This window comes from Anopheles merus, chromosome 3L (assembly GCF_017562075.2).
Source record: "Anopheles merus strain MAF chromosome 3L, AmerM5.1, whole genome shotgun sequence".
Taxonomy (NCBI): Eukaryota; Metazoa; Arthropoda; class Insecta; order Diptera; family Culicidae; genus Anopheles; species Anopheles merus.
In genome coordinates, this window is record NC_054085.1 from 547,750 (window position 1) to 567,349 (window position 19,600).

Here is a 19,600-nt window from a genome sequence, read left to right on the forward strand (position 1 = left end):
AATAATCATTTCTAAAATTCATAAATATCAAACATCATTTAATAGGGTCATGTAAATAAGTTCTTCTGGTAAAAAGTATCATGTTATGTTAAACATTTTCATACTATGTTTATTTAAAAAGCGAATTTATAATAAATAAAATTTTATAATATTTATTTCATGACATAGATTTATTTTTGATTATCCTTTTTAATATTACCTCAAATAATTTCACAAGTACATCTATTTAATGTTCTTTCATTTTCTTTGTGTTGTTGTGCTAGAATAGAAAACCGTCCCACTTGTTCATTATCATGTGACAGCTTAATACAAAAAAGCTCTTCCGGTAGTGATCGTCTAACATCGTCGTCTATATGATTGAGCGGAGCAGCGCTGAATTCTTAGCAAAGGAGAATTTGAACAAGAAAACGTCAGCATACTACCCCCACCAATAAAAAAAAACAACAACAACGTGAGCGTAGCCCATCTGCGAGTCGCGAAGATCAACTTTGCGATCGCGTAGGCACGAGCAGCAGTGAGCGTAGAGCTCAGATGGAGAAGCAGCGAATCTTGTTTATATTGTATTACTTGTTCGGCCGTGTTTGTTAGTTAAAGCTGGAGACCCGTTTCACCAGGACGCGTCTAGAGCGAGTGTTCTCGAGAACGGAAACTATTCGACCGTGTTTTATTACAAGGTGTTCTTGATTGCGTCGAATCAAATTAGTGTGTTGTATTTAACTGTGAATAAAACCACCAAAAAGCTATACGTCGGTACAGTGCAACGATCTATCCAGTCTCAAAATGTGTGACCCAAGGTCATGCTTTCGAAAATTCCTATTTTTGAGTATAGCGATGCTGCTGTTACACATATGCTCCGCTCAGCAGTATACTGGAGTTAAATGTAAAGTGTTGTTTAAGTCGTTTGTAAACGCTTCCTCATAAAAATTTAGGTTTATTAACAATTAGATTTTTACTTCATTCATTTTCAATTTTGACCAAGTGTAAAGTTTATTAAATATCTTTCAAACCTTGTTGTGTGTCTTTGAAGTGTCTGTTGAAAAAGCTGAAAATGTAAAAATGGTTGTAAAAAAAATTACACTGTAACCACCTCGATCGTGAACAGCACCGATGCGTTTCATCAAGGTCACGTTGGGCTCCCCTCTTTCAAAATAAAGCTTTTATGCTGCTTTTACGCAATGTTTCCAAATAATACCCTTTGTCGCGATTGGAAGAGTTTAACTATCCAGCTGGGTTCGTCGCTTAGCCGGTAATTTAGCTTCTGTGTTCACCCGGTGCAGGTGTCGAGCTGGCTTTGAACATGGTATGAATTTGTGAACTTTGTTCAGAGATGCTCTCTGTCTGCATATTATTTGCCGGATACGTCACACAGATGGCTATATTGTATCATACAATTTTGAAACTATCATGATCGATGCAAGGTCGACAAGTATAACTGTGAACCGGTTACCTATGGCAGTACCAGCATGACACAATACCATATCTCAGAATGTCCCGAGTTCACTGGAAAGGCAGTGCTCATTTAGCTTGTTTCGCAGGTCAGAAAAAAAACATAAAAAGGGTATGCGGAAAGTCCTGTGATTCATTCAGTCACAGTGGGATGCGTTGTGAACGTACCACTTTGGTTGACTCGATCAGTGCCTTTTATCGTGAAAGTGATGCTCGTTTATTATACGAATCTTGCAAAAGAAGGTTACGACACCTGCGACTCGTGGTGGACTTTGGCATTCAAATGATATTGAGTTGATGTAGGGTGCTGATTTTTTGTAGTATATCTAACCATGCCATCACTGAATATGGTCAATTAACAACAAAGATGATATCTAAATAACCGTACATTTTGCATACAGCTTACTCATAAAATGTCCTCCGTTTTGTCAGTAAAATCCTGTATCGTTGTGTTGCAAAAAAGATTTTAAATCGACAGACGTCGTATTTACTCTCTTTCATGATAGTTTTTTTCATATCTACTGTAGGTTCGCGATAATTGCCCTCATTCTTATCTGTATCCTTTTGCCTACACGCTACTATCCACGGAAGGCAATAAATGTTTGATAAAGCGTTGCAACATGTCTTTGTTTTTAGAAAACCTATTGACGCCGCACACTAATAAACATGATGATGAATGAATGGATAGATGAGTGTGTGCTGAAGAAATGTGATAAGATAATTACTCCAAGCAATACATCAATACCATCTTCCTCTTTGCTTGAATTATTTTTCTTTTGACATAAAAATACAGTCCGTTAAACTGCCATAGACTAACAAAAAAAACCTCACCATATAGGAAACTATGCAGATCGCACCTAATGTAAAGCAAAGGGAGTTTCTATTTCGCACTGTAGCACGGCTGCTGACCAAAAATCAAGTACCTTTTGATAAGATAAACTTCAAGAGCGATGGGCTTGTTTTTGTATTGAAAAGGAATGTGTGGTAAGTAGCTAGACGTATGAGTGATGTTGCGGTGTGAAAAAGTCCATATGTCGTAAATGTCAAGTGGTTATAATTGTGAAGTGAAAAGTGGTAGTTTTACATGAAATAGTTGATGTACGAATCTTTGAAAACCCAATCTTACTATGCATACTACTTTTGTATGATTTATAGGATGGTTTAGTGTTTGTGTGATTGATATTTAGTTACAAAGAAGGTTATACCATTATGCTAAGATTTTAATATATATTATTATTTAGAAGCAATAGTTTCACATTCAGATGGTGCGAGCGTTAAATGGTAGACGTGATTGGGTCTGTAGATTTCGGACATAACCGCGTAAGACTATAATTTAAATTATATAAAAAGATCGTTTTTTAAATTTACTATACGTATTACTTAATAAATCAAGAGTGTAGAATCCATTACTCATTTCGGGAGTTCCAAGAGGTTCAATTGTTTCAAGAGCTCATTATCATTCTACTTAAAACGTCGTTCATAAATTCAGCATGTGCGGAATCTGCCCTTGGCATCATACGTATCTATCCTCGAAGTGGGTGGTTCTTGATACAGCAGATGCAGTGGAGGAAAGTTTAATAAGTATGTTTTTATCAGCTCGTAAAGCCGTTATCAGTCACCGACGATTACGGCTCTGCACCCTTTTTGAGGGATTACTGCTTTTAACTTGATAGCATACTCATCACTATTGCTCAGTCTGCCAATACACCTTGTACGGAAAGTGTGTTAAAATTACTCTTGCCAGAGCTTGCCATCGATAGATCATCTGACTAGGTGTTAGAATGATTTATTAAAAGTATTCAATAGGTGTTTGGTTTCGATTGTTAAAACAAAAATTTCAACAAGATGGTCGATACATCTAAAGGTTTGTGTGAAATGTGTTGGAGTGAATCTTTAAAAGTTAGTTACACTTTAGTAAATTGAGATTAGAAGGCAAATCATTTAAATTTGTACATCACAATAGGACAGTAGAAAAATGTAGCTTCTATAGAAAATCAAATCTGCCGAGTAATCAATAAATCTATTACATTGCTCGTATGAAAGGACACGAACATTTACCAATAATTTGCTATCTCAGTTGTTAACAGACACGAGAACATGAACCATTTAATTGCCCAACAAAAGATAACTTTCGTCGAGCAGTTGGAGTACAGGAACGGTTGAAACATTTGAGCAGTACGAATTTTGAGTTTACCTATTTAATATAGTGCTGAATGTATTGGAGACACAAATGAAAGCAAAGTGTAGAATAAAGGAATCATTGTCAACGGACACAGTAGCTACATGTGAACAGATTGCGAGATACGTATCACTAGGTAGGATTGAAATTTGTAAAGTGCGACACACCCAAATGCAAAATAGTTAAGATGTGCTGTACTTGAGATCGATGAACAATGCTCCGATAAGTGCTGCAGACATATGAGATTATTGACCGGCCAGTGAACCTTACTTGTGCAATGATCTCAGAAATCTAAATATCTTTCGATAGGCTGGATATGTTTTTTTTAGTGGTAAGCTTGTACCAACGGCAGGAAAAATCTTGCAGAACTGGTTTATCTCAGTAAAAAGCAATAATTATGATAATGTTTACTTTACGCTACAATTGGCGATCACAGGATGTATCTGATCGATTCACGTGATTGAGTGATATTAATAGGATGTTCTTGCCGATACTCACACTCGATTGTCTCATTGACGCAGAGCATGGTGGAAACAGTTTATACAGCACTTCAATGATACTTATTTAACAATCTTTAACATTGTTAAACTACGACAGCACATCGTTGAGTAGTATGGAATCTTAGCGAACATGTTTTCTATCAGTAGTGTAGTGTATAGCGTGTAGTGTGGATATAAAAGAAGTACTTGAAAAAGTTTTATAGAGATATTCATTATTTAGATATTCTATTGCAAAGATCTCGTGGTACAGTCGTTAACTCAAACGACTCAATAACATGCCCGTCATGGGTTCAAACCGAGAATGCACCGTTCTTCCGTTGCATGGACTGACTATCCGGCTGCGTGGTACTGAATAAGCCTCGAAAGCCTATATGAGCCGGTATGGCAGTGCAGGACTTTACGCCAAATAAAAGAAAAAGAAGAAGATTGTCTCGTTGTTACGAAGCAAAATGTTACTTCTAATAACAAAAAAAGAAATATCCCACCGAAATTGATCGAAACGTATAAATAGGATCTTAGTAAGACATCAGATAATAACACCAATAGTAAGCTACACTAGTCATCTGTGACGCTCTAGTATGTGATTCAATTATCAATGAGTTCGTATATATGAACGCCGATAAGAACGTTATCACCACATCTCACTTGGTGGGCCCATTGTCTTTATCAATAGTACCTTATTAAACGATAAGGCCCATCGGAATTTTTACAGTATTTTTTGCTCAACCCCTACTCAAAGGTCGGTTCATTGTTTATGATGACAGTGAATTAGGTAATTGTGATCGTATTGTAAAGCTAATGATCAATCGATACACGGGTAACACGTCAATCGATCACTGTCAGAGGCTAGGTTGAAGCGATTTGATAATTGCAACCATCAGGACGCCTGAATAACAGCATATGTTGTACAGTCTGCTCGACGCTTTGTCTGTGCCATTTATTGTTGGTTTTTTTGTTTATAAACCATTTAGCAGTGAACTTATCATCTCCTTTACAGAAGAAGCACCAGGTGCTACGCAAGAGGTTGGGGATATCGAAGGAGAACCTAAGGTGATTAAGCAAACAAAACCGGCATCAAAGCTTTTGCATCTATTTCCGTAGTGCATTATTTAAATTATTGTGTACAAATTTCAGAAGCTCAAGTATCCCCGAGCCATTCCTTTTATCATCAGCAATGAGTTCTGCGAACGGTTTAACTATTATGGCATGCGAAGTAAGTAACGATCGAGGGCGTTAGAAAACGGTTGCACTAACTAGATGGTTGGATTTTCTTCGGCAGCTGTGCTTGTGCTGTATCTCACCAGGAAGTTGGACTTCGACGATGACACGGCGACGGTGCTGTATCACACTTTCACCACATTGGTGTATTTTATGTGTGTGATCGGTGCGATCATTGCTGACAGTTGGTTGGGCAAATTTCGTACAATACTGTACCTATCGATCGTGTATACGATCGGGAGTGGATGCATCACACTGGGAGCTATCCCTACCTGGGATCTGGATGCACGTGCAATGACCATTGCTGGATTGCTGCTGATCGCTTTCGGCTCTGGTGGCATTAAACCATGTGTTGCCGCGTTCGGAGGCGAGCAATTTAAGCTACCAGAACAGGCGAAATATCTGGCATTATTTTTTTCAATGTTTTACTTTGCGGTAAATTCTGGCTCGTTCGTATCGACCATGGTAACGCCAATTCTACGGGAAGATGTGAAATGCTTCGACGACGATGATTGTTTCCCGTTAGCATTCGGAGTGCCCGGAGTACTGATGGTGATATCCATTATCATTTTCATCATTGGCAAACCACTCTACAAAATATCCGCACCCGCGGGCAATATGTTTGTGAAGGTTTCTAAATGTATTTGGGTTAGTATAACGAGTTGTATGACCTTTTTGCCGTTGTTTGTTTGTCAACCGTTGGTTGTTGTTGTATTTCCATTTTTGTGTTGTGTTGTGTCTATATGTTGAGTGTTGCTCATTTTATGTTAATTCTTTTTCAACACGCTCAACAGACGGCCATCCGGACGAGATCACGTGAGAAATCCATCAACCCTCGTGAACATTGGTTGGATTACTCTGAAAAGCGCTGGGGACGCCAGCTGGTCGATGAAACACGCATTTTGCTCAACGTACTGAAGCTGTATATTCCGCTGCCGGTGTTTTGGGCGCTTTTCGACCAACAGGGATCACGTTGGACTTTCCAAGCAACCCGCATGGATGGCGATCTGGGTTTTTGGACGATCAAGCCGGATCAAATGCAAGTGATTAATCCTCTGTTGATTTTGGTATTTATTCCACTGTATGAGGTCGCTTTCTATCCGCTGCTAAGTCTAATCGGAATTCGGCGACCGCTACAGAAGCTAACTCTCGGTGGAATATTTGCTGGCTTAGCCTTTGTTATATCGACCATTGTGGAGATTCAGCTGGAATCGACGTATGCCGTGATCCCGAAAGCGGGCGAAGCCCAGTTGCGAATATTCAACGGCATGCCCTGTGACTATCGCATTCAGTCCAACATTCCCGAACACGTCGACTTTACGCTGAAGAGTATGAGCATGTTCGAAGAGAAGTACCTAAATGTGAAAGGAAGCGCTACATACACGTACACACTTTCATCCACTGGCCCTGGACCAAATTGCGCGGTGGCAGAGGAACAGCGCACCTTTGTGGTGGAAGAAGAAAAACAGTTATCGTACTTTATACGCAAACAAGATTCGGGCATCAGTCTTTTGAGATACGAAGATGATACCGAAAAGTCTTCCAAGGGTTACCCCGTGTTCCGCGTGCTCGGGAATACAGCCACTAACCGGACGGTGGTGTTCCGAGACATTGATTCATCCGATGGGTTCGATAGACACAAGAACGGGTCGTATGTATACGATCGGGTGGAATCCTATCCTTCTGATTACGAAATATATGTAGATGGAGAGCTTACATTGACCTACACGATGCGACTTGGCGGTGTGTATGCATTTATTGTAAGCGATATCGATGGCATGGTAAGTACACTTAAAAGACGAATCCCTTTTTTTGGTAGGTCTTCAATGTGACACAAAAACTGACATAAAATGATAATTTCAGAGCACTACCCCTATCATCGTCACCGAACCCAACTCGGTCAACATGCTTTGGCTCATTCCCCAGTATGTGGTAATGACGCTTGGAGAGGTTATGTACTCTATAACGGGACTGGAATTCTCATTCACACAAGCTCCGGAGAGTATGAAATCCGTCCTGCAAGGATGTTGGCAATTAACAGTCGCTGTGGGTAATCTGATTGTGGTTATCGTAGCAGAAGCAAAAATCTTCGATGAACAGAAATGGGAGTTTGTACTGTTCGCTGTGTTGATGTTTGTCGACATGGGTCTGTTTTCTATATTGGCATGGCGTTACAAACAAATTCCATTGAAAAACTATGACGAAAAAGATGATCCAAATGCTACGCTACCCATCGACCAGAAGGAAGAGAGTGGGCTCGATAATCCTGTGTTTAAGAAATCAGAAGAGTAGAGATGATACATCACTATGATGCCGAAACTATGCAATAGTGTGGGACATAATCCTTATCAAAACGAAAGGCATAACAGTTGCGAGTTTAAATCAAGCTTAGGCGTAGCAACAGCGAGATAGAGCGAGTGGTCCGTGTGAAACAGCCGTATAGAGATAGAAAGAGAGTGAGCGAGAGAGAGAGAGAGAGAGAGAGATAGAGAGAGAGAGAAAGAGAGAGAGAATGAGAGATTTGATGAATGATTTGCGGTGAAATAATAAATTTTCTATGAAAATTTTTGCTTAATAAATAATATGTCCGTGAGTTTTTCTTTCACATTACCATGATTATTAATATTTTTTTAGTCTACGCTTTTCTTTATTTTCTTTAAAACAAAGTTCTTTGTACAAAAAATAAAGTTTTACAGCATGGCAAAAAATATTGCTAGTTTCATGACGTCTAATACAAAAGGGCGATGGAATTGAACGTTAAATCTTGCACAATGTTAAAAAATGATTCTCTTCTAAAGAAGGCCATAAAAATCCATCAAACCTAAAGCTTTTCTAACAAAATTGTGGTTGACACGTTTATTATTCAAAAAGTAAGAATGGTGTAACAATTATATCCTTCTTCCATTACAGCTGTTTTGTCCCCTGCTGAAGCAAATAAACAATCTGGTATGAATTCAGTATACTTATTCCTACCTCTGCCCATACTAATCACGTCTTTCATTCTAATTGTCCAGCACACTCAGCTCGCTCTGTGGATGGTGGCGTACCTTCGGCGGATAGCAATATTATAAATCTCGCAATCACACCGTTTGCACGTGGCCAAGGATTTTCCGCAGCTAAAGGAAGAAATCTTGGCTTTGTGAACGATGCTTCTCTTAACGCAATTCCCGCGGGCATTAACAATGAGCTTACAAATGTAGATGCGCGAGGATCAACGCTACAACCGAACACAGTGCTACGGGATAGCTACGGAAATCCTGTGACACCGTTTACTGACCTAGCAAAACCGGAACTGGATTCAGTTGGTTTTCAAACAAATGTGAATCGAGACTCAAATCTTCAGCCATCATCAAGTCAAGTCGCCAAAGTTGGGCAATATAACTTCAAAGTTCCTAGTTACGCGTCTGGCATAATAGAGCCTGTTGCGCAACCCAACTATGGGTTACTACCACCAAACCCGGTTTCTAGTACGGTACAGGCAGTGCCATCGAGTGGAACAAAGAGCGCAGGGGCTCTTAACACGCAGCAACAATTTTTACCAAATGCAAAGATCCCAAATATTGAGGAAGGAAAGATTCTCTTCGCCCAGAAACCAGTCAACGGATTATTGCCCCCTTTGTTTCCGGATCAATTACCGCCGGTGTATGATGTCAAGGTAGGCACGGAACGGTCGCCAATTTTTGCACGCGATCCATTCGATGGTTCATTGACACCGTCATCTCTGCAACCTACGCGAAAACCAAACACACCGATAGCATCCGATAATGCAGTAGGATTCAAAACCGACGTCAATCAGCAGACAAACTTTCCACAACAAGGCTTGCCGACAGGAATTCGATTATCGGGATCTACCACTACTGTTTCTTCCATCTTTCCTACTGTCTCTACTGGGAAACCTGTGGTACAAAAGTACAACGGAGGATTCGGAGGACCAGCCGGATTTCTTGGTAACCAGCAGAATATTGGTACTGCTTATACATCAACTGTGAGACCGATTCTGTCTCAACCTGTCCCCTCCGCTCCACAACCACAGCCACCACGTCCACAGCCCGTATTTACGACCCAAAACAGCTTTCCAACAACAGCTAGGCCGGATATGAAATCTACAATTCAAAAATATATGGGCAGCTTTGGGGGAGCTCCTGGATTCTTGGGAAATCAAGCGAACATAGGCACAGCTTACACAAAAGATCCACAAACATTCCCCGTTTCCAGTACCGTTGCTCCCGTCCAGCAGTTTCCGCCTGTGCAGCACGTTGGATCCACTCATCCTGCTTCTACCCCTGTCAACAGCGTTCCGGGACGACCTCAAGCTCCGATTGTGCCACCAACGCCTAACCCATTCAATGTGCCAGTCAATGCAAATCCCGCCAGCCCAGGCTCAGGCGTTAGACCGATGGTGCCCTCGACATTTATGGCTAATCAGCAACCGGTGAAACCAGTACCCGTAACGAACAGCTTTAACGGTGGAAATAAGTTTACGGGAAGCTTCGGTGGTGCACCAGGTATTTTGGGTAATCAGCAACGTCCTGGAACTAATGTTAATCCGGACGGTACCGTATTTTCACCCGTCCAATCACAAACAGGCCAAAAACATCAGCATCAACAGCAACCTTTAAATCAGCAGTTCCAACAGTCAAAACCAATCCCAGACACATTTACCGGTAGCTTTGGTGGACCACCCGGCGTACTGCGTCCGTTTGATAATACTAAGGGGTAATATGGTTATCTATTATAAAGAGGATCGAAAATGTAGTTTTCCAAAATGGTAAGCTGGTAAAATTTGATTATTGCTTATTGCTGAAAGTATTACATGAGCAGATCTTCAATGATCTTTTTCTACAAGAAAAGTCATATCATTTTACTATAGTACGTACTATATTCACTAAGAGTAAAGAATGATTATATCATTATTAAACCCTGCATTTAAAAGGTGCAAATTTTCATCATATTACTCCACAAAATTATTATTAAATAAATAAAAGTAATAGTCAAAAAATTAAACATCATAGTAATTGAATTGCACAGGTTACCTAGTTTTATAAGCCATCGGTAATATGACTAGATGAAAACTTATAAAAGTATTAGCAAATCGTATTAGCAGAGACTGTGGTCGTTTATCTGGTAGGTATGGATTTTTGTGTGTATTTATAAGCTGCGAGGCTTCATAATGTAAGGATCCATTAAATTTTCAGTAACCTTCTGAGACTTTTGTGGAATATAACATTAACATTTACGTATCAAAATAAATTACCCGACTCGTCGGATCGATTCCATCCCTGGTTGGGGGACTGTTATTCGGATTTTTGTTGATGGACACACAGGCACACAGCAAATCTTATATCTTTGAAAAAATCGATCTAGATTTTAAAGTGGACAGTGGAGCGCCGTTTATCGGGGTACCTTTTATCCGGCTTTCTTTTTATCCATGCTATTGAGAAATGACAGTTCAATACAAAGGTGACATTGCGTTATGAGGAGGATATTTGAAAAAGCGGTTGTAAGACCAGATTGTCATAACAAATAACACTATAATTCATAGCAAATTTTAAATATTCTCATAGGAAAAACATAAAGGTAATAAAAACTGGGCTTCTTCTTCTTCTTCTTTGGCGCAACAACCGCTGTCGGTCAAGGCCTGCCAGTACCCACTAGTAAAGTGAGCTTGGCTTTCAGTGACTTATTGTTACCATAGCAGGATAGTCAGTTCTGCGTATGGGAGCACGGTCTATTCGGGACTTGAACCCATGACGGGCATGTTGTTACGTCGTACAAGTTAACGACTGTAAACTGGGCTATTTTATCAAAAAATAAGAAAATTTTGCAAACCCTGATAAGGAATTGGTGATAAAATATATCATTTGACTCATTATCCGTGTTTTTGGCTTATCCGTGCAAGGTCAAGTACCAAGAAGCCCGGATAAACGGCGCTCCACTGTACTAAAAACTTAACTTACATTTACCGTATGTTTCGAGGATCTAGATGTATTAGGGCAGAGGTACCTAACTTTTTGCGATCGCGGACCACTTAGCTTTTCATGTACAGTAGAACGTCGATTATCCGGGCAGATCGGGACCGGACGGTTGCCGGTTAATCGATTTTCAAGGATAATGTCTAAAGGCCGGGCTACATTGATCGTACTCGCAAGTGTAATTTCGATTTTCACTAGCGAATCTGGCGGCGGCTGGTGGAAGCTTTTTTTGGTCATCGAGAAATCTCAAAATTAAGTAGTTTTTTCATCGTTTTCTGTCATGAAAATGGATGCAATGCGTGCAGGACATGTGCATCTACATTTAACAAAACTTTTCTCCTCCGATTTAAGTACAAAACATAGAAAAATAACGTATTTCTGGAGCGACTCCAAATTGTTTAGCAAAATGCTTCGGTTAGCCGCCGCCAGATGCGCTAGTGAAAATCGAAATTACACTTGCGAGTACGATCAATGTAGCCCGGCCTTAAGAAATGTGAAATTCATATAACCGCGCGGCTACATGAGGTGAAATATACAGCGAAATGAACTATTTGACAGGTGAAATATCTGACGGATAAAGCATCACAGCAACCAGCTGATGTGCAATGTAAACAAATAACGTGCACAAAATCGTAATTAAATCCATTAAATAGCTTCAATATAGAGTACTTCGTTAATTTTCAGTCAACAGTTAATAATTTCTTCCAATTAGGGAATGTTCTGCTTGAGAAGATATTATTTTAAATAGAATTTCGAAAGCGGATGTTGTGTCTCCCCCAAGCCTTTAGCTATACCTGTCAGATATTTCACCTGTCAAATAGTTCATTTCGCTGTATATTTCACCTCATGTAGCCGCGCGGTAAAAAATATAAATTTCATTGATTTTCCTCCCAATGGAATCAAACGATTTGAATCAAACGATTTGAATCAAACGATTAATCATTAGTAAATATTATGCCGACCGCCGTTTAATACGCCCCTGGATAATGGACCTGGATTTTTTGGAAACTTGGTTCAATTATTTTCAATGTAAATTTAAAAAATATGAGCTTATTTTATAATGGGTTTACATTTTGCTTTCCTTATTAATTATGTTTAATAGCTATTGTCGAGTTTTGGAACTGATGTTTAGATCTTTATTCTCCAGTATGTTCGGTCCCTGGCTGGAGCCTCCCATCCATGTAGATCCACCCAATCTCCGACAGGTCTTGCTTCACCTGATCAAACCATCAAGTTCGCTGTGCTCCCCTGCGCCTGATGCCGAACTGGGTAACGTTGTCAAACAGCTTATTAGTGGGGCATAAGTCCGGCATCCTCATGACATGCCCCAGCCATCGTAAGCTGCCAGCCTTCGCTATCATTAGGATGATCGGTTCGCCGTACAGCTCTGCAAGCTCGTGGATTAAACCCTCTCCTCCACGCTCCATGCTCCGCCAAAGAAGGTCCAGAGGATGCGTCGCTTAAACACGCCCAGAGCGTTTGCATCCCCCGCTCGTATGGTCCAAGACTCATATCCATAGAGAACCAGCGGGCGAATCAATGTGCGATATATCGCACATTTCGTGAGGGCTCGAAGTCTTCTGAATCTCAGCAGTCGATGAAACCCATAGTATTCACCATTCCCCTGCACAATGCGTCTCCGGATTTCGCTGCTGATGTCGTTGTTCGAAGTAACGACCGTTCCAAGATAGCAGAACTCCGTTACTACCTCGAGATTGTTGCCATCAAATAATACACTCCTTTCCAGATGGTCTATGTCTCCGGCAAGCAGGTTCTCCGTCGCATTGATTCTTAATCTTAAGTCGGGTGTACGCCTCACACACCTTCACTGCCGTCTTGCCGATGATGTCGATGTTATCCTCGAAGCCAATAAATTGGAGAGACCGGTAGAAGATCGTGCCCCAATGCTGCTTTGATGCTTTAACATTCTGCCACCTAAAATTCCTAGACTTTTACATTTACTTTTCACACGTCATTTATGTTCTGGTAGCAAGCACATTTTCATTATAGACCGTATTATTTCTTTTCCCTTCCCTAGTTGCTACTCGTTTTCTTCCATCGCTTTCTGGATGAACGTTGATAATTTGTCCCAATAATAATAAGCTATTATAGTTTATTAGGTGCGGTATAAAAATATTTTGTGCCTCAATGTTCCTGAATCGCAGTTCATAGCTGTAGAAGAAATCAACCAATCAGAGCTCTATTTATGCAAATTAGCACAACAGACCGGATTTGCTGATGAATTGAAGAATTTACAACGCAAGAAATCGGTTTCATCGTCGTCACCATTGAAATGGTTGCATCCTATTTTGTGTGAAGATGGAATAATTGGAGTTGGAGGAAGATTGCAGCATTCTAAAAAAACAGATTTAAAGGAGCATCCGATCATCCTTCCAGGCCTATCACTGCAATTTCTGATGAGCCCACAGATGAAGAAGCCCTTACTTCGGGACATATTTAAAATGAATCACATTTACAAGGAATTCATAGCTTAAATTGGCGTAATGTACCAGAAAATCGATAGAATCACTGGCGTAAAGGGCAACAACGTGTACAACATACTGAATATTAACAACAATTACAAGGCAGAACGAAATGGATGAAGGCCAATCACGCATTTTTGTAATCCAAGAAGAAAATATACCTCCGATGAAAAGGCCATTGGGACAAATTATCAACGTATATATATATATATATATATATATATATATATATATATATATATATATATATATATATATATATATATATATATATATATATATATATATATATATATATATATATATATATATATATATATTCTTCTTCTTTGCCACAACAACCGTTGTCGGTCAAGGCCTGCCTGTTCCACTTGTGGGCTTGGCTTTCAGTGACTAATTGATTTCCCCCCATAGCAGGATAGTCAGTCCGGCACGGCGTATGGCGGCACGGTCCATTTGGGGTTTGAACCCATGACGGGACATATATATATATATATATATATATATATATATATATATATATATATATATATATATATATATATATATATATATATATATATATATATATATATATATATATATATATATATATATATATATATATATATATATATATATATATATTATATATATATATATATATATATATATATATATATATATATATTCTTCTTCTTTGCCAACCGTTGTCGGTCAAGGCCTGCCTGTCAAGGGGTTTGAACCCATGACGGGACATATATATATATATATATATATATATATATATATATATATATATATATATATATATATATATATATATATATATATATATATATTCTTCTTCTTTGCCACAACAACCGTTGTCGGTCAAGGCCTGCCTGTCAAGGGGTTTGAACCCATGACGGGACATATATATATATATATATATATATATATATATATATATGTATATCCTATAATTACGCTTAAAGTTTCAAAGAACTATGAATTTCGAACATAATGTTAAACGCTTTGTTGCATCACTGCAGCAGATGTCTGAAAAAGATCCGTTTTAGCGTTTTAGTAGTATCGACTAAATATTAGTTTCTAGATTGAGAAAGATTCAGTCATAAATCCAGAATAAGAGCGCTAGCTATCGTCATATAAGGCCAGACAGAGTCGATAGCACCAGATCAAGGAAAAAACTGTCCCATTGCGTGGGGCCAAATAAAAATGAAATGAAATACAATCCCCGCATGTCCAGGTCGTTATACTGATGTGCTCGAAGAAGAAGTTTTTTTCTAAACGTTTTTTTCTAAAGATAATTATCATTGCTAAATCGTTAAATGACTTCGTTTTTATTATTTTTATTTCAGTTTTAAATACTATACATCATACTCCAGCCGAATATTACGGTAATAGGCACGAGTACAAAAGACACACACAAACACAATTATATACGCTAGCCAAACTTGTACCGTTTTCAAATAGAAAGAAGGTGAATGGCGAAATTGAATTGCTTCCATGAGTACGAACTGTTTTGATTGACAGAATGTTGAATTCTGTACATTTGCTGCAGGTTGGCTGTAGAACAAATTTGCGATCATTAACCTGTCTTTAGTTCTTTTTGTTGTTGGTATGAGTCGTCACTTTGCCGTCCTTGTCGATGTGATGGGTCATCTGAGTAACATGGCCATTTTGAGAGGAGAATGTGTTAATCGTTGTTGCTGGAGCAGATTGTCCGTGTTCATCGAAGCGGTTGTTCAAGCCACTTGGTCTGTAAATAATAACATAACAAAATATATCAACCACATATCACAAATTGGGCTGCACTGTTATATGCATATAAATGGTTGGCTAAAGTAGACTAACTAAAAATAATTATTAATAATTATAATTAATTATGAGGAACATGTTTGCATCAGTGAAGCAATTTTATTATAAGGTTTACTACGTTGGGAGTGCATTTCCCCAACATTCATCAACCTCCTAGATGATTCAGTAAAATCTTCATCGGATCATGAAGTGAACACACAGAAATAGCTCCGTAAAGCTTATCGCGTAATTAACTGGCGGCTAGTAAAGGTATGAACGTCAACCTGGATAAACGTACCACGAAGAATTCAAGAATAAAAAATACACTTCCAAGGCAATAAATGATGGGGGTAAGCTTCGCAGAGCTAGGAACAACAATGCTGAACGATATGCCATGCTCCCCCCCATCCACTGCGATAAAGTACGAAGATAATCACTTTAAACCGGATACTTGCATTACGTCATACTGAAAACGCTCATCTTCAAGAAGGGAGGTGCAATCCTGGGTTACAGATCAGTGTTTAAAAATAGCCTGCATCACAATACGTAATACTTGCAAGTGGTGGGTAGGATGTAAGACATCGCTGATAACTAATGTAATGATAGGATGTGTATGAAATTACGTGCAAGAGAAGGAAGGCGAATACAAATGGAAGGATTGTAATGATCGAGATCTTAAAGCATATAACGCACCATATGCTTATAAAAGTTTATATTAAAAAAATAATCATATGCTTACCCTCCGCTGGTAATGGATACTGACTGGAAGTTGCCACCCTGTGCGGGGTTAGGAAACTGGAATGCCGGAAAATTTACTGGGAAACCAAAGTTGGGAACTGTTGAAGAAGAATATTAGTAAGATAATTGTGTGCGCTCGCTGGCAGCAGATCGTCTTAACACTAACCTGGAGGAAGTTGGGCAGATCGTCTAGTGCGTTGGAAAATTTGCTGGAAACGATAGGAACGAAACGGTTTACAAATATAATTCGATAAACTCCTACTGTCTGTCCCCGACCGATCGCACTGTCCCACAATACTCACCGGAATATTGTCAATGTAGATGAGCGGGGATTTATAGCCATGTTCGTCAATTGTGTAGTATGCTTTGGGCACGTAAAAACCAGTTTCTGTAAACAAACAGAGCATTTATCGTAAACAAAGACTATTTCGAGGTTGTCTGAACATGTCGTTGTTGTACTTGTGTTGGAAATAAAAGGTTTAAAATGACTTATCATACAAATAAAATTAAATACATTAGATGTAGATTGAAAACAACCCTTATCGATTGTTATTTTTAAGAAGAGAAAAAAAGAAACAAAACAAAGCTGCAGATGCTTGCTAGCACTCGTTGTGATAGGGCTGTTCTTAAGTTTCAATATAAGCCATTTTCAGCCAAGGTAAGCGACAAGATGACCGGTTTATAAACTGGATATTGTAAGATGAGTCGATTTCTTTCTTTTGTTTGATTTTGCTTATTTTGATATGGACAAAAAAACAGTCATGAGACTTAATGTAAATATGAAAGCCAAGCACCAAGGCATTGGAATAATTCGGCATTTAGTTATGCAACTAGTGCTCAAAAAAGCATGACGCAACTGGAAAAATCATTCAAATGATTGAATAATATTAGCAACCAGCTACTTGCAATATGTTTGTGATGCCATATGTTGAAATGTTCGTTAACATAAAGATCGAAAACCACTCGATCGAAAACTAACCATCACCTAAAGCTCATCTAGCGCTATGAGTTGTTTTGTTCCTCTTGAACGACTATGCGTCATCAAATAAAATTAGCTTAACGTCTAAACCGGAAACCGGATTCTTGGGCATTTCCTATAGCACGATTTTGCGATTAGGTTGCGAACATGAATCGACATCACAAAATGAGTCTTCTTTTTTGAATAATATAAAACAGGCTAAGCTCTTAACAGTCAACGATACTAACGTAAGCATAAAGACTCATTTTAATTAGAAAATATCGTAAAGTTCGGTCGGGTAGCCACCGATGATGTCCATTGCGCCTTACAGACATAGACACAACAAAAAAGAGCTCACAAAGTCAAAACCCGAGGTAAATATTTGTGTATACATTATGAATCGCCAAAACCGGTTTTTCTGCTTTTTGAGCCAAGATGATTATTATTCCACTTCCGGACGAAACTAACCGACCTACGAATATCACAGCGTGATTTGATCGTTTTGGTGTTGAGAAACTTATTAAGGTTTCACCAATGTTAAAAAAGAAAAGACTTTTTACCACATTTTCCCCAAACGGTTATAGCTTGTGTAAAGTGTGGAAAAAACGCTAACTTACGACTAACTTAACGGTTATTTTATTTTTTTTAAAGATGAGAGTTTTTTGTTATAAATCATGGAAATGCTCTTCACAGCGGGGATCACTTACCTGCTTCTGAAGAAACCACAGCAAACAGCAGACATAGCGCAAAAATTAAACAGTACACATTCATTTTTAAGCACCTTTAATTGTTATTTCAAATTTGTAAAGTTAACTAATCTTATTCACTTGTCGCGAAGAGCGCTCACACGTATGGGCAAAAGAAGACTGAAGGCAAACAGCGTATACGATTGGTCAGGTTCACGGTAAGATCCCTCCCTTTTGGACACACTGGATATAACATACAACAACGAGTCTGTCGAACGTGCGATCTTCTTCCGGCCGCGAGCTTGGTATAAATGTTGTGCTCGGGGAATCTGCAAGAAACTTTATACATTTTAACACACCGATACATTGCCAAGACGCTGCCGGATAGCGGTGTTTGCCAGTGATACTGAGCCAACGTTCAAAGCCATCGCTTCGGGAGCATGAGCGTCTGGTCAACGTTACATGTGGTTCTTTCGGGCCGCATCACCATCGTTAAGATGTGTTGCTCTTTGACTCATTTCCACCACCGACGTGTCATGTGGTGGAGGCTTTTAATGGGTTTCCTTCATTCCACGGTGGATGGTGGAGCAGCAGCTCGTTGGATCGTTGGATGATGTGTTTGCGTTGCGACTGTTTGCAATTCGTTTTTGTATCCACTCTTTCTCATGTACGAGAGATCTTCTTTGCAGGTTTTTGCAACAGTCGTTTAGCCCAGCTAACTCACAGTGGGTTGTTGTGTGGGTCTTTCAATATTCTGGTTCTCTTCTTTGAAATCCCAGACGTTAAGGGATGGCAACCATCAGGGGCACAATCCCTTCTCATTCTTGCAGATGCGTGATAGTATTCCCAATTCCTATGTTTACTTTACGGTATGAGGGAATTCCGTTCATTGCAGGTACAGTTCACGTTCATTAGCATAACTGTTTTGACTGATGTTCGTTCTCGTTGTTTTTTTTTGCGTCAATCCACTGGAATCAGCAACAAAACAATTTCATATGGAGTGCTATTGCAAACTAGGTAAACAATGCTTAAGGAATGGATTACTTTTCTTTTATGGGATTAATTCTAATTCTCTAAATTAAACAAAACAAACAACTAATATTTTTTCTCTTTTTTTTAACACAACAAACATATGTGACCTTAACCTAATTTCGTAAACGGAAGCTTGACTTTCCTTGACTCACTGTACCCTACGGCGCTGATTTGTTATGGACACTTTGAAGAAGGTTTTTGATTGAATTTCAATCACTTCATAGTTTGTTGGCACTGGCAAACTTACCCAACAAACTTATTTCCCGATGCCAAACAAAATAAAGAAATCCCGTGAAACTACCGTTCCCGCGGTATAGTCTCAGCTCGCACGGCTTAAAACACTATTCTTGACTATTCTATCCTGACTATGGTGTGGTACTAAGAAGTCTCGAAAAACGTGTATGTTGGCATCAGGTCACGCTAAATAGTAGAAATAAGTATGTGCGAGTTGATTATACATAAAAACACCTGAAATTGATTGAAAACTAATGGTTGTAGCGATTACAAGCAGGATTGCGGAAGAAAAATACTACATTCGAAAAGGTTGTTTTGTAATTTATCAGCATAAACACTTACTGTGCCCTCCGCTGAGAGACAGATAGATTCATC

The 19,600-nt window shown here is 39.0% G+C and overlaps 2 protein-coding genes across 6 annotated transcripts; one reads left to right on the forward strand and one right to left on the reverse strand.

The window, feature by feature from the left end:
• Positions 1-517: 517 nt before the first annotated feature.
• LOC121599065 (peptide transporter family 1-like) lies at positions 518-10,617 on the forward strand. Of its 5 annotated transcripts, none has more exons than XM_041926563.1 (6): positions 2,401-2,430; positions 5,123-5,175; positions 5,260-5,338; positions 5,405-5,991; positions 6,138-7,124; positions 7,207-7,925. In XM_041926563.1, the coding sequence occupies exons 1-6, from the start codon at positions 2,424-2,426 to the stop codon at positions 7,633-7,635; spliced, it is 2,142 nt and encodes a 713-aa protein (XP_041782497.1). In that variant the 5' UTR covers positions 2,401-2,423; the 3' UTR covers positions 7,636-7,925. The 5 variants fall into 5 exon arrangements, with proteins under 5 accessions (XP_041782499.1, XP_041782498.1, XP_041782497.1 ...); XM_041926562.1 differs by lacking the exon at positions 2,401-2,430 and adding an exon at positions 2,869-3,310; XM_041926561.1 differs by lacking the exon at positions 2,401-2,430 and adding an exon at positions 3,336-3,761.
• Positions 10,618-15,113: 4,496 nt separating this feature from the next.
• On the reverse strand, positions 15,114-18,667 carry LOC121599374. The gene is made up of 5 exons (XM_041927120.1): positions 17,981-18,667; positions 16,618-16,703; positions 16,482-16,524; positions 16,317-16,413; positions 15,114-15,539 (listed from the first exon to the last, which is right to left on the reverse strand). Exons 1-5 carry the CDS (start codon positions 18,042-18,044, stop codon positions 15,380-15,382), a joined length of 450 nt encoding a protein of 149 aa, XP_041783054.1. The 5' UTR covers positions 18,045-18,667; the 3' UTR covers positions 15,114-15,379.
• Between the last annotated feature and the right edge of the window lie 933 nt (positions 18,668-19,600).